Below are 24,641 nucleotides of genomic sequence, written 5' to 3' on the forward strand. Positions count from 1 at the left end.
AGTTTGAGGCAGATATTCCTCTCCCTGCACGCCGATTTTCGCGCCGTTTTTCGCCCGTGGCCATTGAGCGCCGCGGGCATAAAACAGCGTGAAATACGCTTTCTCTGCCTCCCATTGAAGTCAATGGGAGGTCAGAGGCGGAAGCGCCCGAAGATAGGGCATGTCGCTTCTTTTTCCCGCGAGGCAGTTTTACTGCTCGCGGGAAAAAGACGCCGACGCCTCCCATTGAAATCAATGGGAGGCGTTCTCGGGCCGTTTTTTGCGAGTTTTGCGACGCGGTCTCCGCGTCAAAAAACTCTGCAAAATACTCCGTGTGAACATAGCCTTAGGAATTTGCCACCTTCCTATGCATGCTGTACTGTTCACATCTCTAGAGCCCATATGCATAAAATGACTGTTTTTAGGTCCCTCTTCTTGATAAAGTCATACTAAACACATTCTTTATGCATATACAAACTAAATCTGAAATGTATATTATTGATCGTATACGATACACGTATTGCATGGAGACATCCATATCAAGTCCTACTATATAAAATAACGTAAACATGGACCATGAGTTGCAGCTCCCCTTTCCCACAGGGCCTCTTCCACATCCTAGATAAAATCTGGTCCTACCTGTGTGAGATATTATGGGGTTGTTCCTGAAACTATATATTCTATAGAGCAGATCTTTGCTTCTGGGAAACCTAAATACCGTATTTTTCTAAACCTGGAAACCTGTCTAAAATATTACATCTCATAATAGTCTGAATCATGTGACAGATATTATTATTTTTTTTTTTTACTAAACGTGAGTGCATCTTATTATCTATTGTCTTATTGTCCAAAAATGGTACCTATAAATTTAAACTCCATAATTTATGATTTGTCTTGTTTTGCAGAGATTTGCGGTTCAATAGGATAAAGGATATTCAACCAGGTGCATTTAGACATCTAAAGAATCTTAACACCTTGTAAGTATTCTGGAGCAATTCAACTACTATATTCTATGTATTACCATATTGTGTTTTGTTTCAAAACCATGTTTAGTTTTATAATATTTTTGAACAATGTATTTGACATTCAATAATTTTTATTTTATGAAAAGGGGAGAGAAAAAAAACCCATAAACATACATACAGAAAATAAAATTTCTCAGCAGTACAATGACCATTACTGATCCAAAAAATCGTAACCATATAAATAATTATACTCATATTAGTAAGTAACTAAAATACAAATCCATTATATCACAGATGTAGGTAACTTCACTATGTGTGAGCTCTCCAGCCAAGGTCGCCAATGATTGTACATTTTAATCCTGGATTGTAGGTTGCAAGCATATATGATCTCATGCTGCAGATGTTGGTTTACTAACATTATGACCTCAGAAACTTGAAGAGTAGCTGCTGTTTTCCAATTTCGAACAATCACCCTACGGGATGCCGTTAAGATATGTGCATAGGTCAGTGCCGGCCTTAGGGGCGTGCGACCTGTGCGAGTGCACAGGGTGCTGCACCCTCCCAGCATGTAGGGTGTGCCACTGGGCTCTGCTCTGTCCTCTGCGCGCTCTCTCTCTCCTCCTCTGCGCGCTCGCTCTCCTCCTCCTCTGCGCGCTCGCTCTCCTCCTCCTCTGCGCGCTCGCTCTCCTCCTCCTCTGCGCGCTCGCTCTCCTCCTCCTCTGCGCGCTCGCTCTCCTCCTCCTCTGCGCGCTCGCTCTCCTCCTCCTCCTCTGCGCGCTCGCTCTCCTCCTCCTCTGCGCGCTCGCTCTCCTCCTCCTCTGCGCGCTCGCTCTCCTCCTCCTCTGCGCGCTCGCTCTCCTCCTCCTCTGCGCGCTCGCTCTCCTCCTCCTCTGCGTGCTCGCTCTCCTCCTCCTCCTCCTCTGCGCGCTCGCTCTCCTCCTCCTCCTCCTCTGCGCGCTCGCTCTCCTCCTCCTCCGCGCGCTCGCTCTCCTCCTCCTCTGCTCGCTCTCCCTCCTCCTCTGCGCGCTCGCTCTCCTCCTCCTCTGCGCGCTCGCTCTCCTCCTCCTCTGCGCGCTCGCTCTCCTCCTCCTCTGCGCGCTCGCTCTCCTCCTCCTCTGCGCGCTCGCTCTCCTCCTCCTCTGCGCGCTCGCTCTCCTCCTCCTCTGCGCGCTCGCTCTCCTCCTCCTCTGCGCGCTCGCTCTCCTCCTCCTCTGCGCGCTCGCTCTCCTCCTCCTCTGCGCGCTCGCTCTCCTCCTCCTCTGCGCGCTCGCTCTCTTCCTCTTCCTCCTCCTCTGCGCGCTCGCTCACCTCCTCTGCGCGCTCGCTCTCCTCCTCTGCGCGCTCGCTCTCCTCCTCCTCCTCTGCGCGCTCGCTCTCCTCCTCCTCCTCTGCGCGCTCGCTCTCCTCCTCCTCCTCCTCCTCTGCGCGCTCGCTCTCCTCCTCCTCCTCTGCTCGCTCGCTCTCCTCCTCCTCTGCGCGCTCTCCTCCTCCTCCTCCTCCTCATCTGCGCGCTCGCTCTCCTCCTCCTCCTCCTCTGCGCACTCGCTCTCCTCCTCCTCCTCCTCCTCTGCGCGCTCGCTCTCCTCCTCCTCCTCCTCTGCGCGCTCGCTCTCCTCCTCCTCCTCCTCCTCTGCGCGCTCGCTCTCCTCCTCCTCCTCCTCTGCGCGCTCGCTCTCCTCCTCCTCCTCCTCCTCCTCTGCGCGCTCGCTCTCCTCCTCCTCCTCCTCCTCCTCTGCGCGCTCGCTCTCCTCCTCCTCCTCCTCCTCCTCCTCCTCCTCCTCTGCTCGCGCGCTCTCCTCCTCCTCTGCGCGCTCTCCTCCTCCTCTGCGCGCTCTCCTCCTCCTCCTCCTCTGCGCGCTCGCTATCCTCCTCCTCCTCCTCTGCGCGCTCGCTCTCCTCCTCCTCCTCTGCGCGCTCGCTCTCCTCCTCCTCCTCTGCGCGCTCGCTCTCCTCCTCCTCTGCGCGCTCGCTCTCCTCCTCCTCCTCCTCCTCTGCGCGCTCGCTCTCCTCCTCCTCCTCCTCCTCTGCGCGCTCGCTCTCCTCCTCCTCCTCCTCCTCGCTCTCCTCCTCCTCTGCGCGCTCGCTCTCCTCCTCCTCCTCCTCCTCCTCCTCCTCTGCGCGCTCGCTCTCCTCCTCCTCCTCGCTCTCCTCCTCCTCCTCCTCTGCGCGCTCGCTCTCCTCCTCCTCCTCCTCCTCTGCGCGCTCGCTCTCCTCCTCCTCCTCCTCCTCTGCGCGCTCGCTCTCCTCCTCCTCCTCCTCCTCCTCTGCGCGCTCGCTCTCCTCCTCCTCCTCCTCCTCCTCTGCGCGCTCGCTCTCCTCCTCCTCCTCCTCCTCCTCTGCGCGCTCGCTCTCCTCCTCCTCCTCTGCGCGCTCGCTCTCCTTCTCCTCCTCTGCGCGCTCGCTCTCCTCCTCCTCTGCGCGCTCGCTCTCCTCCTCCTCCTCCTCTGCGCGCTCGCTCTCCTCCTCCTCCTCCTCCTCCTCCTCTGCGCGCTCGCTCTCCTCCTCCTCCTCCTCCTCCTCTGCGCGCTCGCTCTCCTCCTCCCCTCCTCTGCGCGCTCGCTCTCCTCCTCCTCCTCCTCTGCGCGCTCGCTCCTCCTCCTCCTCTGCGCGCTCGCTCTCCTCCTCCTCCTCCTCCTCCTCTTCCTCCTCCTCCTCCTCCTCTGGGCGCTCGCTCTCCTCCTCCTCCTCCTCTGCGCGCTCGCTCTCCTCCTCCTCCTCCTCTGCGCGCTCGCTCTCCTCCTCCTCCTCTGCGCGCTCGCTCTCCTCCTCCTCCTCTGCGCGCTCGCTCTCCTCCTCCTCCTCTGCGCGCTCGCTCTCCTCCTCCTCCTCCTCCTCCTCTGCGCGCTCGCTCTCCTCCTCCTCCTCTGCGCGCTCGCTCTCCTCCTCCTCCTCCTCCTCCTCTGCGCGCTCGCTCTCCTCCTCCTCCTCCTCCTCCTCTGCGCGCTCGCTCTCCTCCTCCTCTGCGCGCTCGCTCTCCTCCTCCTCCTCCTCCTCTGCGCGCTCGCTCTCCTCCTCCTCCTCCTCCTCTGCGCGCTCGCTCTCCTCCTCCTCCTCCTCCTCCTCTGCGCGCTCGCTCTCCTCCTCCTCCTCCTCCTCCTCCTCTGCGCGCTCGCTCTCCTCCTCCTCTGCGCGCTCGCTCTCCTCCTCCTCCTCCTCTGCGCGCTCGCTCTCCTCCTCCTCCTCCTCCTCCTCTGCGCGCTCGCTCTCCTCCTCCTCCTCCTCCTCCTCCTCTGCGCGCTCGCTCTCCTCCTCCTCCTCCTCCTCCTCCTCTGCGCGCTCGCTCTCCTCCTCCTCCTCCTCCTCTGCGCGCTCGCTCTCCTCCTCCTCCTCCTCCTCTGCGCGCTCGCTCTCCTCCTCTGCTCGCTCTCCTCCTCCTCCTCTGCGCGCTCGCTCTCCTCCTCTGCTCGCTCTCCTCCTCCTCCTCCTCTGCGCGCTCGCTCTCCTCCTCCTCCTCCTCCTCCTCCTCCTCTGCGCGCTCGCTCTCCTCCTCCTCCGCTCGCTCGCTCTCCTCCTCCTCCTCCTCTGCGCGCTCGCTCTCCTCCTCCTCCTCCTCCTCTGCGCGCTCGCTCTCCTCCTCCTCCTCCTCCTCCTCCTCTGCGCGCTCGCTCTCCTCCTCCTCCTCTGCGCGCTCGCTCTCCTCCTCCTCCTCCTCTGCGCGCTCGCTCTCCTCCTCCTCCTCTGCGCGCTCGCTCTCCTCCTCCTCCTCCTCTGCGCGCTCGCTCTCCTCCTCCTCCTCCTCCTCTGCGCGCTCGCTCTCCTCCTCCTCCTCTGCGCGCTCGCTCTCCTCCTCCTCCTCCTCCTCCTCCTCTGCGCGCTCGCTCTCCTCCTCCTCCTCCTCCGCGCGCTCGCTCTCCTCCTCCTCCTCCTCCTCTGCGCGCTCGCTCTCCTCCTCCTCCTCTGCGCGCTCGCTCTCCTCCTCCTCCTCTGCGCGCTCGCTCTCCTCCTCCTCTGCGCGCTCGCTCTCCTCCTCCTCTGCGCGCTCGCTCTCCTCCTCCTCCTCTGCGCGCTCGCTCTCCTCCTCCTCCTCCTCCTCTGCGCGCTCGCTCTCCTCCTCCTCCTCCTCCTCCTCTGCGCGCTCGCTCTCCTCCTCCTCCTCCTCTGCGCGCTCGCTCTCCTCCTCCTCCTCCTCTGCGCGCTCGCTCTCCTCCTTCTCCTCCTCTGCGCGCTCGCTCTCCTCCTCCTCCTCCTCTGCGCGCTCGCTCTCCTCCTCCTCCTCCTCCTCCTCTGCGCGCTCGCTCTCCTCCTCCTCCTCCTCCTCCTCTGCGCGCTCGCTCTCCTCCTCCTCCTCCTCCTCCTCTGCGCGCTCGCTCTCCTCCTCCTCCTCCTCTGCGCGCTCGCTCTCCTCCTCCTCTGCGCGCTCGCTCTCCTCCTCCTCCTCCTCCTCCTCCTCCTCTGCTCGCTCTCCTCCTCCTCCTCCTCCTCCTCCTCCTCTGCGCGCTCGCTCTCCTCCTCCTCCTCCTCCTCCTCCTCCTCCGCGCGCTCGCTCTCCTCCGCCTCCTCCTCCTCCTCTGCGCGCTCGCTTTCCTCCTCCTCCTCCTCTGCGCGCTCGCTCTCCTCCTCCTCCTCCTCCTCCTCTGCGCGCTCGCTCTCCTCCTCCTCCTCCTCCTCCTCCTCTACGCGCTCGCTCTCCTCCTCCTCCTCCTCTACGCGCTCGCTCTCCTCCTCCTCCTCTACGCGCTCGCTCTCCTCCTCTGCGCGCGCGGTGTGCGTGCATGTATACGGTGCGCACGCGTCTTTGTAAAAGTGTGTTCAATATTAATGTAGAACAGATAAAATTAACATATTTGTGTTGCCCCTTATATACCCTGCTGCTCTTAAGGGAAACACCACATTTTCATATATAGTAATCTATAAAACTTTATCCAATTCATGGCAATTAATTAATGGAAATAATATTTTTAAAGTGTGTCTCCAGTTTGGGAGTGCACTGTATCGCACGCACACTCTCTGTGTGTGTGTTTATATGTGCCTGTGGGTATAGTTATCAACTACTACATTATCTGTACTCCATGTTATCCCTGTGTGTTATCTGTGGTGTTAAATAGGACTGCATGTGAAATCTGCTACATTATCTGTACTCCATGTTATCACTGTGTTATCTGTGGTGTTAAATAGGACTGCATGTGAAATCTGCTACATTATCTGTACTGTGTATATATTGCCTGTGTGGGAATATACGGGTCTGTTTGTGAATGTGTTTTTGTGCTTGTATATATGTGCCTTTTATGTATTTTTTTATATGTTCCTGTGTGTGTGTGTGTGTGTGTGTGTGTGTGTGTGTGTGTGTGTGTGTATATGTGTCTGTACGTCTATATATTTACCTGTATGTTTATATTCCAGAATGTGTGTATGTATATTTGCCTGTATGTCTAAATATATGTCTCTATGTATTTACAGTATATATGTTCCAGTATGTGCATATCTATATATGTGGTTCATTTTTGGTTTGTGTAGGGGGCGGCAATAGAGAGTCCCGCACAGGGCGCCATCCATCCAAAGGCCGGCCCTGGCGTACGTCCATCTTAGCTTATTGTGAATATTATCTAAACCCAGACATAGCGCTGCCAAGGCAGGTCTAAGTGGGACACTCAAGTCTGTAATTTGTGTGATTAGTTGAGAGACCTGTTTGCACAAAGGGACCACAGGACAGGTCCACCTCATATGCAATAAGGTTCCTACATGCCCGCAACCTCTCCAGCAAAGGAACTGATAATTACAAAGAGCATGGGCTTATCTTACGGTAAGGTACCAACGTAGCTGTGTCTTCCTATTTAGTTGTGTAATTTGTCTTTTTGTATCTGCTACTGGGACCCTCGGCGATCAGATGTAAAACTGTGGGGAAGCCCTTAAGCAAATGTTCGGTTTCCCTGCAGCACCACCGCAGGGGAAATTAGGCATTACACAATTAAACAATGAATGTGTGTGTGCTTTTTTGGCTCATAATGTGGTGCACAAAACAAGACCATATTGGACACTATTGCGCTATATAGAAGTCTATGTAAACATCCTTAACTTGTACATGCTGATTGGAAACAAACCACTTTTGTCCCTTTTAATTGTATTCCCAGAGTCCTCTAGGTTTGTATTCAGAAGGCATTGCAGAGAATGTAATTTATGATGGTAATAACTTATGAGATACGCCTTGATTAATGCTGCATTTATTTTCTGCACAGTAAGCAGATCTCTTGCTCTCCTATTAAGAAAAACTTGGATGAAGTTTATTTTCCAAATGACTATTCTTCCTGCTTCCCTTCCGTCATTCTAAACTCAAAATAATTCCTGCTCATAAAGAAGATCTGTAAACATCCAAAATAAGTGGGGGCTGGATTAGCTGTGTTTTTTGGATGTTTTTGAAGTGGACTGCTGACATCAATAATGCTACAACGTATAATTTTATTTACTGTGAAGCTTGGCCCCCGGAGACACGTTAATGATTACGACTTTTAGAATAAATTCCTTAAAATCTCTAGATAAACATTACGATGGGACAATAAGGCAGTGTTCACACAGTTTTTTGCAGGAGGAAAATTCCTCCTGCAAAAACTGCTCCAGATGTTTTTTGCACAGTGGTTTGACAAAAACTTGTCGAGGCGTTTTTTTTCCCCCCCCGTTTCTGACTGATTCAAATGGGGTTTTGGAGGCGGAAACCGCCTCAAGATAGGTCATGTCACTTCTTTTTACCGCGAGGCGGTTTTTTTTTTGCCCGCGGTAAAAAAACTCGTCCGCCTCCCATTGAAATCAATGGGAGGTATTTTCAAGCAGTTTTCGACGAGTTTTGCGGAGCGGTTTCCGCACCAAAAAACTCTGTGTGAACAGGGCCTAGGCTGGAGTCACACATTGCGTATCTGTTGCAGATTTTGTTGCAGATTGTTGAGCAAAAGCCAGAAGTGGTTTCAAAAGGAATGGAAAATATAAAGGAAGAACTTGAACTTCTCCTTCATCCTGGATCGACTTTTGACTTTCTCAAAAAATCGACACCAAAATCTGCAACAAATACTCTGTTTGAAGGTATAAAGACCTCGGTTAGGACAATTAGTTGTTTTTCTTTTTGTTATTAAGCATTGTTTTTTTTTTTTTTTTAGGCTTCTAAACAACAATCAGATTAAACGGATCCCAAGTGCCGCATTTCAAGATCTAGAGAACCTCAAATACCTGTAAGTTGGTTTTTCGTTACTGTGTTTTTAAAATGTAAATTACATTTTTTTTTTTTTACAAAAAAAAATAATTTTGTTTGATGAAGGGGTAAAGGAAACAATGAGTTACAGTAAAGGTGGTAACAATTTTTAATTCTTGAGAATAAAGGGTAAAGCACAGATAAAGGTTGAAACTAATTTGAAGGGTTTTTCCCAATGCAGATATTTATAGCATATCCATCAAATATACCTTGTATAAATGGGAGTCTAACCTTTTTGACCCTTAACTATTTGTTGCATCCATATGGAGACTGAATGGAGAGGTATGCGTGGCCCCCTCCACCAAATTCTCAGTTAAGATGGGAAAAAAACTTTTTTTTGTGATTTTGAATTTGTTTTGTTTTCTTGGAAATACAGGTGGTATAGTTAATTTATACCAGGGATAGGCAACCTTAGCAATGGGGAGATCTACAGTTGTAATTTGGGAGTACCGACGAGATCTACTCCGTACCGACATGTGACAGAACCATGCGAGAAGTGATGTGTCCTCTATCAGGGATATATCTGGCATCTTGGGATGGATATTCCTTTTTAATTAGATTTAGCTCTACAGAACATCGGGAGAATCCAGCACTGATCAGATGGAGTCACAGGCAAAATACACGACGACACCCAGTGACTCACAGGAGACATCAGCTCTCAATTTCAAAATTTTTTCTTTCCTCATTTTGTCCACCTGGCCCAGTCAGTCATAAACTATTCTTCCAGTCAAGGCTTGTCTCTGCAGATATTGAACTCAATCAGTAAGCATGCCCACATAGTGCTCACAAAATAATTGTAGCAATCAGTACCCCTCCCCATAATCATAGCGCCCAATTTCTGATGAATGGAAAGAGGATGACACTAGGTGGGGCGCACAGCAAATAAATATATATTATAGTAGCCACTCCGAACTCCCACTCAAGTCCAGCCTCAGAGCTGCGAAAAAAGCAACTCTACAGAGTGCCACCCAACTTGGAACGACAGGCGCAGGCAGGATGCAGTTGCAGGTAGACCGGAATACGTGCTGTGCAGTATGATGTATTCCCACTGGCAGAACCGTGATAGGGCGAGAGGGGGACTGGCGATGCAATGGTGCACGGAGCCGATGACTCCCAAGTTCTGCAGTTTTCAGCTTCATCCACGTCCTGAGGACAAAAATAGAGTTGAAAGTTGGAGGGAAATACAAAAAGCACAGTGGGTAAACTTTGAATGGAGCGGCAGGGCACATCCTTGACTGCTTTTCCATTCAAACTCCTAGCCATGGTCTTGCAGATGGGGGACCGGGGTCCCCAGTTCTGGCAATTGGTGGGGGTCCCAGCAGTCAGACCTCCACCTGTCTATCGTTTATCACCTATCTAGTGGATAGGTTAAAAATGCTTTATACCGGAATACCTCTTTAAAGGGGACCTGTCAGGGACTTTATGCTGCCCTTTCTGAGGGCAGCATAAAGTAGCGACAGACATGCTGATTTCAGCTGTTTGTCACTTATGTGTGAATGTTATACGATTTTTGTGGCCTTACATTGTATTTGTTGCAGCACAACGTGAGTGTGGGGGAGGAAGGAGTACAGTATATTTATGAACTGCTGCTCCCCCTGCCATCCTGCAGCTGATGTGCAGCTTTCTCGCTGTGCACAGTAAGGGTAAGTCCACACAAAGCGTAAATACTGAGGATTCTTTGCAACTGATTTCATAAAGGGAGAATCCACAGTGTAATACAGTAGCAGCAAAGAGGATGAGATTTGAACAAATGTCATCCACACGCAGTGTAAATAAAAACCGTCTAAAAACGTTCATAAATTGAACTGCAGAGTGTGTTTTTTTTTTTTTTTTTTTTAATCGGCAGCATGTCAATTTATGTTGTGGAATCGCTACTTTTCTATTATGGGTTTTACCCATTGAATTTAATGGGGAGGTAATAGCCGCAACGAATGGCAGATGGTGTGATTTTTGCAGCGGAAAAGCTGCGCTTCCACATCAAAAACCCTATACTTACCCAGATCCATATAATTCTGCGTCCAGCCCGGCTTCCAGGGATGACGTTTCATCCCATGTGACAGTTGCAGCGGTCACGTGGAATGAAACGTCATCCCAGGGGGCCGGACAGCAGCACGTCAGAAGGGTGCGTTGCCATGGCTACAGGTAAGTATAGAGTTTTTCCCTTACGTGCTGTTTTCCGCAGCGGACATTCTGGCCGTAAAGGCGTTCCACAATTAGGTGCTGTTTTTCAGCTGGAGTTCCCTGAGTGCTGCAGGGCAGATATACTGTTTACCCTTTACGCATCGTATCCGCCCTCTGTGAACATACTTGAATAGGGGAAAGTCTGTTAATCAGCGGCAGCTGGGTGGGGGGATTGGCCACTCTTGAATATGCCGGACCCCTTTTTAGCAGAAAACGGCTGAACATTCACACATAAGTGACAGCCTTCTGAAATCTGCATGTCTATAGCTACTAGACTGACCGATGTTTTTGCTGCAAAAATTGTAAAGTGCCCCCATGGCTGCTTGTCTACTTCCCCTTAAGTACCTACATACTTGTTAAGTCTGTCGTCTTCCCTGCCCCTCTGTTCCATTATACTCTCTTCTATTATGTCCCTGTGGTTTTTGCCTCCAATCCTGTTGGCACCCCTAGAGGAAAGCAGTGGCTGAGGTGGGGGGGGGGGCAGAGCATAACGACCGCTGTCATCGCAACAGTACTCTGCAAGTACCTTGACACCGATGCCCTGGCAGGAAGGGACAAAGGGATACTCCCCCAAAATGTAGGGTGGAAGATATCTTCTGACCAATGCCCAGGAGAGCATGGGAACACAGCAGGGAAAGGGAGCCCACGCTTGGCCCGTGATTGACAGATTGCCGACCCCTGATTTATCATGTCTTCTTAGAGGCTACACAGTCTATTGCATTTCACTGCAATGAACTGATAGAATAATATTTTAAGTTTTTTTTATACAGGGGATTTGAAGCTCTGTATCAGAAGGACGACACTCTGACTGAAATAAAGATGTATTATAAAATTAAACCGCACATAATTTTGGATCTATTTTGATTTAAATAAAACAAATGCTTATCAAGAATGCACCTTTTTTAATGTCTGCTGAACATTAAAGAAACTGGACCAATTTTCCCAGTCTGCTCCTATGGTTTCCCTCTTTCCAGTGTCATTGGAGGTGACTTTCAGACACATCTCTCCCTGCTCACAACTTTAGTGTGTAAAGCTTAGTAACTTTAGAATGTAAAATAAGAGATTGTAGGCACAAATAAGAACATTTCAAGGACAATTTTTGTAAACTTTCAGCTATACTGTGCTATGGACATATAAAAATGAGCAGTTGATTTATAGTCCGTAACATGTTTTGGAGAGTTTTTTTTTTTTTTTTTAAATTTTCCTAATAATGTCTGGTTGCAGCTGCTGTCCCTATGGTTTGGCATAGAGTAAATCCAAAGTTTTGATCAGTCACAGACCTACTGATACGGTAGGAGTGGAACATGCTGGGGAAGCCAAGGATAACTGGGCAGGAAATGTGGTTTCTGTTCCCACTGCATTAAAGCAAAATTAAACTGTAAAGTACAAATAGCATTGTACGTGGAATGCAACTTCTAGTATGTGGTATGGGTGTACAACATTCAGACAGACGACTCATTCAGAGTTTTACAACGGAATAGCATTTGCTTCCTAATTTTTTTTATTTATTTTTTTTGCTCGTGTGTCCTTCCCCAATTCAATGCACTGCATCATTCCCCCTACTTGGAAATGACTTCTAAATCCTTTCGTCCAGGCTTTTGAATGCAATGCGAAACTATATGCCACTTACTTGGGAAAGGGTATTGGTGGTATGGTAGGTTAAAGAGGTTCTGTCACCAGATTATAAGTGCCCTATCTCCTACATAATGTGACCGGCGCTGTAATGTAGGCAAATGTTTTTTATTTTGAAAAACTATCATTTTTGAGCAAGTTATGAGCAATTTTAGATTTCTGCTAATTTGTTTCTTAATTCCCAACTGGGCGGTTTTTAACTTTTGATGAATACCTATACAAGTATAGACCATTGGCTTTCGCCAAACAATAATACGTCCACACGAATCATAAAGCAAATATCAATACCTATACCAGACTGTGAAGACTACTAGTATATCCAGAAAATGAAACACACATAGCACAAGTCATGTACCATGACAATATAAAATAAACTTTATTGAAGTATACATAACACATTGGCCATCAAAATATAAAACAGTATAGCACACAATTAAAAAGCAGAGTATGGAGGAGCTGCGTGAATAATCCAATATATATACTACCACAATATAAACATCCTGTGATTGTTAAAAGTGCAGAGATCTATATATAATAAAAAGGTAGTTATATAAATCAATATTTAAACAGAAGCAAATAGATATATTATGCACCTGACAGAAGAGCACGCAATTGTGCATACATATGAAAGTACACGGCTAGAGCTACAAGTTGCGCCCAAAAGCTTGGGCCCTTGAGGAAGCTGACGGCGAAACACGCGTCGGGGGCGGTCAGTGTGGCGTGATCCTGCGTGTGATCCATTATGCAACCCATGGGTTTGTGCAATCTCCTTTATTTATAAAGCATGGTCATTGTTTTGGGCGCAACTTGTAGCTCTAGCCGTGTACTTTCATATGTATGCACAATTGCGTGCTCTTCTGTCAGGTGCATAATATATCTATTTGCTTCTGTTTAAATATTGATTTATATAACTACCTTTTTTTTATATATAGATCTCTGCACTTTTACCAATCACAGGATGTTTATATTGTGGTAGTATATATATTGGATTATTCACTCAGCTCCTCCATACTCTGCTTTTTAATTGTGTGCTATACTGTTTTATATTTTCATGGCCAATGTGTTATGTATACTTCAATAAAGTTTATTTTATATTGTCATGGTACATGATTTGTGCTATGTGTGTTTCATTTTCTGGATATACTAGTAGTCTTCACAGTCTGGTATAGGTATTGGTTTTTAACTTTTGACCAACTGCGTTGTAAAGAGAAGAGAAGAGTTATCAGCGTCATACACTTCTCTCCATTCATGTACATTTGTATTCACAGCACAGCGTGATCTCGCGAGATCACGCTGTGCTGTCACATACACCCACATTAACTTTACTGAAGTGTCTTGAGAGTGAATAGACGACACCTCCAGCCAGGACGCGATGTCTAGTCACACTTCCGACACTTCGGTAAAGCGTATGTGGGACTTACTCACGGCACAGCGTGATCTCACATGCTGTGTGGGCCCCACATGCTGTGTGGGCCCCACATGCTGTGTGGGCCCCACATGCTGTGTGGGCCCCACATGCTGTGTGGGCCCCACATGCTCTTTACCGAAGTGTCGGGAGTCTGAATAGACATCGCATTCTGCCTGGAGGCAATGTATATTCACTCTCAAGACACTTCAGTAAAGTTAATGTGGGTGTATGTGACAGCACAGTGTGATCTCGCGAGATCACGCTGTGCTGTGAATACAAATGGACATGAATGGAGAGAAGTGTATGACGCTGATTGGTCAGCGTCATACACTCCTCTTTACAACGCCCACTTGGGCATTAAGAAAGTAATTAGAATAAATCTAAAATCGTTCAGAACTTGCTCAAAAATGATCGTTTTTCAAAATAAAAAAACACTTATCTACATTACAGCACACTTATAATCTGGTGACAGAGCTTCTTTAAAATACAGCACCATAGTCTTTTTAAGGTGGGCCTAGGTGGTATACGATGTATGGCCCCCTGCAGGTTTGTTGCAGCAAAGATTGTACAAAGACAGGAGTTTTAATGTTATCTGGACTTTACAAGGCCAGCGTTCACAGCAGGAAAATCAACAAGTTTACTCAACCTGAGAGACCAAGACAGAGCCAAGGGTGCGCCTTCATTATACAGGGGTTGTCTGGTAATTTCAGACCTACTAGGCTATAGCTGGCTTGCTGCACCGTACTTGCTGGCTTTCTTACACACGTAAAAAGGCTCCTGCTCACACTCTCCAGGATCACAGACTCGGGCCCAAAGTTGGTGGTGTCGCTTTTACAGCAGCCCCACGACTCTCTCTAAGCACCTTTTGCTGCAGCTCTCACTAGAACCAGGTTCCTCCTCTATAGCATTACCGCCAACTCCAGTTGCATGATGCAGCGTAGACACCCTGTTATGGCGCAGTATGGGCTGTATAGCCTGACTGGTGCGAAGCCTTTTAAATATATAATTCGACACAAATGTAGAGCTTAGGAGTTGGGAATTCTTCCCCACACTCTTACAGCACTGGGGCCATACTGTAGGCTTCATTCGGACAAGAACAATATTTGTATGTGCGTTTTTTTATTGGGCTCAATTTACAGCACATAGTTGGTGCACTGTTGGTGTATGCGTTTGGAAAACCTTGTGACTTGTACACCATTGTGCCCCCAGATTTTAACGGCCAAACGTATTCAAAGGGTATTCTTTTATGGCATACGTTGGTCACCTCTCCTGACATGTCTGTTTTAGTAAATAATTGTAGCCCCCATATAATAACAATTCTGGAACGTTTTTTCTTAGAACTCTGTTGTATCCTGTTGTTCCTTGACAACTGTGTGTTTCCAGGTGTGTGTGTGTGTGTGTGTAGAGGTGTCCCTACGCAGCCTTACGTTTTCAATCAGCGCTGACACAATGTGAAACTGTAAAGACACACCACTTTGCTAAGTGGAATGGTAACTCCCAGTTGTCAATTCATTTAATAATTTCTAGGAAGAATAAGGCCCGATTCACACTGTTTTAACCCTTCCGTCCAAGGCATATGTTGGGCGGAGCACGGTAATAAGCGATGTATCCCACTGTATAGGCATACAGTGGGATATGTCGCACAAACTCCCTGGGCATAGCTCTACTTGAAACTATGTGCCATGGGTAGCCCCTGCTGTCACCATCCATATATAGACAGTGACGTTAGGGGCTCTGTATTGCCAGAGCGTCGGCAAGGCTCTGGCTGGGGATTTAGCTACTGGAGAAGCCCCTGACATCACTGTACATATATTGACAGTGATGTCAGGGGCTTTTCCAGACCCGGGAACCCTGGGACGAGCGCTACCTAATGCTCTTCCTGGGGACTCAGATCCTGGGGATGCACCCCAAGGTATACGTTTAACGTATACATCGGACGGGTTCCATACAGTGGCATCCATTACGCACAGGCTCACTTGTTAAAAACCATAAAACAGTACGCCGCACAGTATACTTTTATTAGCGGGATCAATCCGGATGGAATAGGGTAGTCTGTTCCATCCTCCAAAAAAAAAGCGTATACTAACCCGACGGAGGCTAAAAGGACACTCTCTTGGTCTTTTGTCAGGCTAACATAGCCCTATGGACACATTTATCGTGTATGTAGGGAGCTTTCTCGATGTACGTGATAATCGTAGGGCCCAAACGCGATCAGGCCTAACAAAGGAATAGCACAATGCAGCGTTCTAAAAAAATATATAATAAACCGTTCCTCTTTAATAAGAAAGCATATGCAACCATTTAGGCATACACTTTTAAAATGAGAATGTATTTGGCAAGTAGCTTAGCGGGAATCTTTTGAAGCCCAGAACGCAGTTAAAGTTTAGCTTACTTGTGTGGGGTTTTTCTGGCTTTTACCAGTTTCTTCCACATTCAAAAACTTGTAAGTCACTTGGCTTGTTGAGTTTTTGTTTTTTTTTTCTTCATGCTCCCTTCTTACTCTGCAACATGGGGCTAAGCTCCGCAGCAAGTATTTCTAAATTCATTGACGCAGAGGTGTAGCTTGGGGTTTAGCACTTGGGGGACGAAACGCATCTTAGTGGGCCCCCAGAGCATGTTTACAACTGCAGAGGCGCATCTGATGGGGTCAGGCCTACATCAACAGCGTAGTTTGCTGTGATACTCTGTTTCTGTATGTTTCATAGAAGTCAATGGGTGTTACGGAAGCCGCTGAGCATAGCGAGCTGCACGGTTTCCGTAACTTCTACACGGTTTATGTAACTTCCATTTACAGTATAGTGCCTCTCCGCACAGTATAATTCCTCTGTAGTGCCCCCACACGCAGTATAATGTTGCCATAGTGGCCTCAACACATTATAATGATCCCTTAGAGGCGCCCACACAGTTTAATGCCTCCCACAAAGGTGCCACCCCCACAGTATATTGCCCCATATCTTTCCCCAATGCCTAGTATAACGCCCTTATAGCTTTCCCCATACAATATAAAGCCTCCATATTGCCCCCTATACAGTATAATGCCCCAAAAATGCCTAATAAAAAAAATAAAAAATTATTCACCCCGTTCCCATGAGTGGAGAAGATCCCTCTACTCTTCCGATCTGTGCGAAGAGTGACTCGGTGCACAGGCGCGATGACATCACTACATCGCGCCTCTCTGTGCTGAGCCACTCACGGCCGCCATTGCATGAATGCTGAAACAGGAAGATGACAGCTCCCTGCTCCAGCATTGGATTCCACTGTATCTGCATCCTAAGGACACCGATAGTTGGGACAGGGACATGACACCGCGGCTCAGCGGGGCCACCACCCTTTTCTGCACCCTTTTCTGCACCCTTTTCTGCACCCCTGCTAGCCGCGCCTCTGCATTGACGGTTTACACAAGGACATTACTGAGTGCCTGCAACCCACAGCCCTACAGGCCTGTAATGTGGTCAGAACAAACCAAATAAACAGGTAGATGCAATGTTGGAAAATTTGGTAATCGGAAAAAAAAACATTTTAGCCAAATACATTCTCCTATTTAGACTTGAATTTTTCAAATCGTTTCATAACCAGTGATTATTACAAAATACTCTCCTTTTTTTTATTAGGGGACTAAATCTCAATGCGTTAGAGATAATGGTATTGACACATTCTACTTAGAGAACCTTTCACTAGCCCACACGTGTGCAGCTGAGTGTGCCATGTTACAGGCACTTTAAGCTACCTGTCTAGCCGCCTCTGTTTTTGAGATATCGGTGCCATTATATTTGGCGCCCGATATGTAAATTACCCCTGTACTGTCAGTGTGGCATGTACACAGACTCCGCCACCACGGGACAGAAGAAGAATGTGAATGCTCTTCTGTTCCGTAGTGGCAGCGTCTGAGCTGTATCCATCTTGGATATTTTAACCCCATATTTTAACTAGGGAAGGCGTTGTTCCAATTTACCGTCTGCCTTTGCGGACAATGTGTGTTTATGAAGGGGGGAAAAACAAGCAAGACGGGAGGTTGTCGTGTCTTTTTACTGGTTGAAGTATTCTCAAGGTATAAAAGCCCCAAGACGGGCTCTTGAAACTCCCTTAAAGGAACTGTCATAATGCCTATTAGCACATTGACTACCACCATAGCCCATCTCAATGCCCTAATCCCTTCCCGTTCCACTTAATTCAGGTTATAAGAATGTAATCGAAAATTTAAAAAAAATAAAGCTTCACTTTAAAACCTTTCTAGTCCCCTTAGTTTGGAAGTGATCGTGAAGTCAGGGAAATTTATGACTCAAACATGCATCAGGAAATGTGTTGCTCATGACTGCAGTCCTCCTATGAGGTTTATGTATAATTATATGCAGAATTACGTCTTTCACAAATGCAGGTGTGACACCAGCCTTATAGTAGCAGAATCTGTACCCCAAGGGGCTTACGTGGTTCTCATAATGTTTCAGATCGCAGATAATGAATGATGGCATGCTTGACTTGCCTTTTATACCGGCATCTTGTCTTGTTAGTACGTGTCAGATATCATTTTTCACGATGATCGTGATGGTGTTGATAGAGACCTCAGAACTTTTGTATTTCTTTTGCAATACTTTGCTCTGTTCGTGTGTGGTTTTATTAAAGCTTTGTTTTTTGTTTTGTTTTTTTATATTAGGTGGCTTTAAAGTGTGTGTTCTAAGCCTCTAAGAGAGGCTTTTCTGTAAGATTCATATTAAAATAAATTGTGCAACATTATATCTTGTTCTAGATTATGGAGATATTCTTCCTTGCAGATCTAGAAACAAGGCCTTGTTCACACACTGAAGATTTGCTGCAGATTTTGCATGGATTTTTTAAGCCAAAACCAGAATTGTATCCAGACCTATAAGGCCTTCTTTTATGTTTCTTCTCTTTAGGTTCTGTTCCTGTTTTTGGCTTAAAAAATATTGGAAAATCTCAGTAAATCTGTATTGTGTGAACAAGGCCTAACACACAGCACCATATGGCGGCACATGAAGTGTCTATGGCTCCATAATATAGACAGCAGGGACTACTTTATAACATTGTAGGATATCCTGAACACCGCTCTGCATGAGGCTGCACTGGACTAAAACTGAAAGCTGCTTCCTCAGTGGTTGGAAGACAAAGTGCCAGAGAGGGATGGAATAGTGGCACCGCTGAAACACCTATTTGGGCTGGAACGTATGGAGGTGGATAGACGCAAAGAATTGGGCTCAGAAAAGCTGTTTACCGAATGGAAATTGTTTATTGAATCTCACTACTCTTCCTCAATTTCCAAGGCAAAGTCAAACCTTTCAGATATACCTTATGGTATAATGAGGCGCACATCGGGGTAACATTGGGTCAGCTTCAATTAACCTCATGATGCAATTATTGTTCTCAAGGTGATGAAGTTTGAATGAGGGGGGGGGGGGGATGTCTTGTTCTTTCATGAAGGCCAGTTTCTACCATGCTATTTTATACATGCAATACTGTATTGTTGTTTCTGCTTCTTACCTTTTTATGTTCTTTTATTTAGTTTTTTCTGCTATTGATCTAGTACAAATGTTCATGTATGATCACAAAATGTGCAGCGATGTATATGTAATATTGTACTTTATTTTCTTTGAAATACTTGTAAAACAAAAATTTTGTTAATAAAAATGGAGTTTAAAAAACAAACAAACCTGAAAGCTGTTTCCCCTGGGTTAAAGGTGGTTGACCTGGAATTTAAATTTCCATGGTTCCAAGAAGATGAGGTATTTGGGGGACTCTCCGCTGTGCTTGTATGAGTTAGCCAGCCAAATAAATAAATATTCCGTAGAATAAACCTTGCTGGTTGTCATGCAAGTACTCTGTGTAGATAATGATGGTGTACTCATCCAGCAGAAACACACCCAGTAGGGTCAGCACATTTTTTTAATTATTATTATTATTAGAATTAAAGACGTTTTTTTTCTCCTTTTTCAAGTTTAGATGCACATATGAGCAACGTCTTAGATCAAAGTCTACCTAGACGATGTAGTACATGTTTTGGTTCCATTGTATCCGCTCAGCATAAGGCCTCATTTACACGCACCTATATTAGTCAATGGGGCAGTTTAGACGATGCGTGAATTGCGCTCAGCGCGTGTGCGCAGAAAAAAACTCACGACATGTTCTATAATCGTGCGTTTTTCGCGCACTCACGCACCCATTGAAGTCAATGGGTGCGTGAAAACCACGCATGCCGCACGGAAGCACTTCCGTGCGAACTGCGTGATTCGCGCAAGAGCTGTCAAACTCCTGAATGTAAACAGAAAAGCACCACGTGCTTTTCTGTTTACAAACATCCAAACGGAGTGTCAAATTCGAGATGAGCGCACCGAACTTCACCGGGTTCGGCCAAACTCGTTTTGACCGAAACCGGTAAAAAATGTTCGGGTACGCGACGTCAGGAGACAGTCACTGTCCACGGTGCTGAAAGCGTTAAACTGGTTCAGCACCATGGACAGTGACTTCCGCTCCGAAAATCCATGAACCTGTAAAAAAAAAAAGACGTTCTGACTTACCGATAACTCCGGTCCGACCTCCCGGGATGACAGTTCAGTCCAAGTGACAGCTGCAGCCAATCACAGGCCAAGCACAGGCTGCAGCCAATCACAGGCTGCAGCGGTCTCATGGACTGCGGCGTCATCCTGGGAGGTGGGGCCGGATGACGAGAGGGACGCGTCACCAAGGCAACGGCCGGGAGCCCGGACTGGGGGAAGCAGGAAGTTCTTGGTAAGTATGAAAGTCTTTTTTTATTCACAGGTTGGTGTATATTGTGTTCGGCATTCACTGTCGAGGGTGCTGAAAGAGTTACTGCCGATCAGTTAGCTCTTTCAGCACCTTGGACAGTGACGGGCGTCGACTAGCCTCATCTCTATGATGGCGGCTGCGCGAAAATCACGCAGCCGCGCATCATACACGGATGACACACGGAGCTGCCAAGTGCCTTTTGCGCGCGCAAAACGCAGCGTTTTTTGCGCGCGCAAAACGCACACGCTCGTGTAAATGAGGCCTAAAAGCGTTGGCTAGGTTCGGTTCACACTGGCTCTTTGGCTTCAATTACTATAGAAGCCATGACCGATATTGCGGGTCCCTTTAACTTAATAAGTTATAATAATAACTTAAGTCAGTTGGGTTTCCATTTTTATTTTATTTTTAACTGGAAAGCATAGCATAGCAGTCTATGCTCTTCTGGCTGTCAGTGGGCAATGGAATCCTTAGGGAACTGACCCAAATATCTGTGTGCACAGAGTAAAATTCCTTCAAAATGTTGGAATATATGTTCTAAATTTGTGGTTTTGTATAATTTTTTTAATGTGGTGGTTTTTTTTTGTGTGTTTTTTTACAAAGTAATGGGGCAGGTTTACTAAAGTCTGCGTATAGAATGTGTTGAAAAATGTGCAAGATTTTGGTGCATTCTGGCGCATTTCATTCTAGACTAATTTTAATGACAGATGTTTGTGAAAAACCAGTTCTTTTTAAAAAACTGTGTCTAGAAAAGGGGACATGGCTTTAGTATGAATGGAGCGTGGCTTAAAATGATTCAAACAATAACTAAGTCAACCGAGAGTTGGTAAAAAGAAGAGAGAAGTGTGCTAAATTTCTTATACAGTGTGAACCACTGTGATACCTTTGGCCAATCTTAAGACTAAGTCTAAGTTTATGCTGTCTAAATCTTACACGGCTTAGTAAATCTGCCCCAATGTTTTACGTGCCTGCTACCAGAATTCTAAATTATTAGTAGAAATTCATAGTTACGCGTGTTATAAAAAATTGAAAAGCATGGGAACCTCCTCTGAATTTGAGATCTAAACCATTCAGTGTTTTCATAGTTCACTAAGGAGTTTCCATTCTAGTAGGGTGTTGAATCCAAGGTGTCTTGCTTTCTTTAGAAGTTACCAGAGTATGTTTCCGTCAAAAAAGAATCACGACCATCCTGAAAAAGGGATCCTCGTGAATATTACTTTTTATATAATACATTTTTATGGGGTAAATATTTTATTTTAATTAATAATATGGAATTCCTTATTAAATTGTACTTGTTGCCTTATGTCACTAGTTTTTAGGATGCCAATTGGCCACATTCTCAAAAATTAGTTTCCAACTCTCTCCAACTGGTAACTAGTCCGTGTTAACATGTTTCCTCTGCTTGTCATGTGCATTGCTCAGTGTGTCTCTACTAATCCTGTTTCTTATTTCAGCTATTTGTACAAGAATGAAATCCAGTCTATTGACAGGCAAGCTTTTAAAGGACTTGCCTCTCTAGAACAACTGTAAGTGTCCTTTGTACTGTATTGTCATTTGTGTTGTCTCTTTATCATGTACACCACAAATAACTAAAATGTTTAGGAAAGGATTTTATTTCATGAATGTTTTGTTTAATCTGTCTTGTGTTCAGTATATGTTGTTTGTATGTAGTATTTTACTTGTTGTATTTGTTTGCCCTCATGCTTCCTGTTGGTGCTGACCAGTAAGCGGTCATGTTCTGCCCCAATTTTTGTAACTATTGCCACAACGTGCAAATGAGAATTCCCCGAGGATTGCGGCCAATTTTGTTTGTAGATATAAAAAAATTTCCAAGATAATTTTGGCGAACAATGAAAATCCATTTTACCCACAATTTGTATTCCATTTACACCCATCGTAGCATTCACTTAAAGAAATACCCCAATACTTCTTTTTTTTTTTTTCTTCTAAGGGATCTTGGTCGGTCTCTGTTCACTGTGGCTGCTCTTAGACTACTCTGTGTGTGATACAGAACCTTGGAAGCAAAAGTCCTACTTCATCCTTGAGTTACAAAATTCTAGTTATTGTGTGAGTGTTTAGATGTTGGGTCTAGGTCTACTCAGAATTAGGAACTTCCTATTTCCTAGAAAGCAGGACCACAAGGAACGGTTATGTGAGCCCTCAAAACAACTGAGCAGTGTCAAGAGGAATCACATAAGGCGGGGCTTATGTAGCATATTTTCCACCCTCCTTACGGACCTTTCTAGGGGCCATTCTATTGGTGCAATTGTGTAACCCAGAACTATTAGAGGCTCTGTCACCACATTATAAGTGCCCTATATCCTACATAATCTGATCGGCGCTGTAATGTAGATAACAGCAGTGGTTTTTATTTTGAAAAACAATCATTTTTGAGCAAGTTCTGAGCAATTTTAGATTTAGTTTCTTAAAGACCGACTGGGCGTGTTTTTACTTTTGACCAAGTGGGTGTTGTAAAGAAGTGTATGACGCTGACCAATCAGCGTCATACACTTCTGATTGTTCCAGCTCAGCATGATTCATAGCACAGTATGATTGTGCAGTGAAAGAAGCTGGGCTGGAACAATGAGAAGTTTATAACACTGATTAGTAACTGATTGGTCAACGTCATACACTTCTTTGCAACACCCACTCGGTAAAAAGTAATAATACGCCCAGTTGGTCTTTAAGAAACTAAATCTAAAATTGCTCATAACTTGCTCAAAAATGATAGTTTTTCAAAATAAAAACCATTGCTGTTATCTACATTACATCGCCGATCAGACTATGTAGGAGATAGGGCAGTTATAATCTGGTGACAGAGCCTCTTTAAAGCTTATAAGATGTTTAACCCCTTAATGACCGCCGAAACGCCTTTTCACGGCGGTCATTAAGGGGCCTTATTCTGGGCCGCCGCCTTGTCCCAATCCTGCGCAGGTGTCCCGTGCACGCTGGAGCTGGGCTCCTGCTCCAACTGTAGCAATTGAAGTTTTCTTCGATCGCGACTGTTTAACCCCTCAAATGCTGTGGCCATTAGCGACCGCTGTATTTTAGTAGTTTACAGAGGGAGGGAGCTCCCTCTGTTACCCATCGGCAGCGGGCATTTGACGGGGCGCCATGGCAGCCGGAGGCCTAACAAAGGCCCACAGGCCTGCCCTGGCTATATGCCTATTAGGCCGTGCCAGGCAGTAATGCTCTTGTATACAAAGTATACCAAAGCATTATATCTGTGATCTAAAGATCACATAGTGAAGTCCCTAGTGTGACTGAAAAAATTGGAAATAAAAATTTATAAAAAGGTACACACAAAAGAAACAAAAATTTCCCATAAAAATTGGTTTTATTTAGGAAGTGTAAAAATAAAATAAAAACTACACTTATATGGTATCCACGCAATCTTAATGACTCAAAAAATAAAGTTATTATTTAAACAGCAAGGTGAACGCTGTAAAAAAAACAGCAAAATTGCTATTGTTTTCCATTCCACCCCCCAAAAAAATAATCAATAAAAGGTTAATCAATAAGTCCCATGTACACCAAAATGGTAGCAATGAAGTCCGGCAAAAAACAAGCCCTCATATGGCAACATTGACGGAAAAAGAAAGTTATGGCTCTTGGAATGCGGCGATGCAAAAAAAAATGCATGAAAAAACTATACATATTTGGTATCGCCGTAATCGTACTGACCCATATAATAAAGGTAGCCTGATATTTACGCTGAATGGTAAATGGCGTGAATGTAAAATGCATAGAAGAATGGCTAAATTGCAGGGGGGGGGGGGTTATATCCCCCACCCAAAAAAAAAAAGAAGTTGTTAATAAAAAAAGAATTCTATATACCCAAAAATGGTGGCATTGAAAAATACAACTCATCCCGCAAAAAAAACAAGTCCTCCTACAGCCATGTCCATGTGAAAATCCAAAAGTTATAGCTCTTTGAATGTGACGATCGAAAAACGAAAAAAAATAGGCTTGGCCATTAGGGCTCAGAATGAATGAAGGGGGTTAACGTTATTTGGGCCAATGCTTAGTAAATTGCAGAGGGAAATACATTTCTTAGTAATGGAAAGTGGGCTTTGTGTGGTTTACATTTAGCCCCCCCCCCCCCCCCTATTTTAGTGATACTATCGGAAATTGTGCAGCTATGGCAGAAATTGTTTCAATGTATTTCGGTTTTGTAGAACGTGTTTTCATTTTTTGTGTTCGTTTTAGGGCTCATGCACACAACGCAAGTGTGGGCATTTGGGCTGTAATATGGTTCCGCACTGTGTTCTGTTTTGTAGATCCAGCTTCACAGTTCACCTATGGTAGAATGTGGATGAATATATAGCATCCCATGCCGCTACGTCTGATAACTCTGCATAAAAACCTGCATATAGTGCCCTTTTTGTTTGTTTTTTTTAGATTGGGTTATGCACGGCTCTATTGAAATGCATTAACATTGTATACGAGAGCTGTGTGATATGGATCCCAAATGAAATCAAATATATAAATAGCTATATTTTGGTGTCCTTTTTATATTTCTAGGCTATATACAGTATAGTTTTGTGTT

The 24,641-nt window shown here is 46.0% G+C and overlaps 1 protein-coding gene across 1 annotated transcript in view; it reads left to right on the forward strand.

The window, feature by feature from the left end:
* PXDN (peroxidasin) overlaps positions 1 to 24,641 on the forward strand; it is a 132,991-nt gene that overhangs the window by 54,074 nt on the left and 54,276 nt on the right. The window contains exons 2-4 of the mRNA XM_075861153.1: positions 885 to 956; positions 8,027 to 8,098; positions 21,547 to 21,618. Of these exons, the coding sequence (XP_075717268.1) occupies positions 885 to 956; positions 8,027 to 8,098; positions 21,547 to 21,618 (216 nt within the window). The remainder of the gene's footprint in view (positions 1 to 884; positions 957 to 8,026; positions 8,099 to 21,546; positions 21,619 to 24,641) is intronic.

Source organism: Rhinoderma darwinii, chromosome 4 (genome assembly GCF_050947455.1).
Source record: "Rhinoderma darwinii isolate aRhiDar2 chromosome 4, aRhiDar2.hap1, whole genome shotgun sequence".
Lineage (NCBI taxonomy): Eukaryota > Metazoa > Chordata > Amphibia > Anura > Rhinodermatidae > Rhinoderma > Rhinoderma darwinii.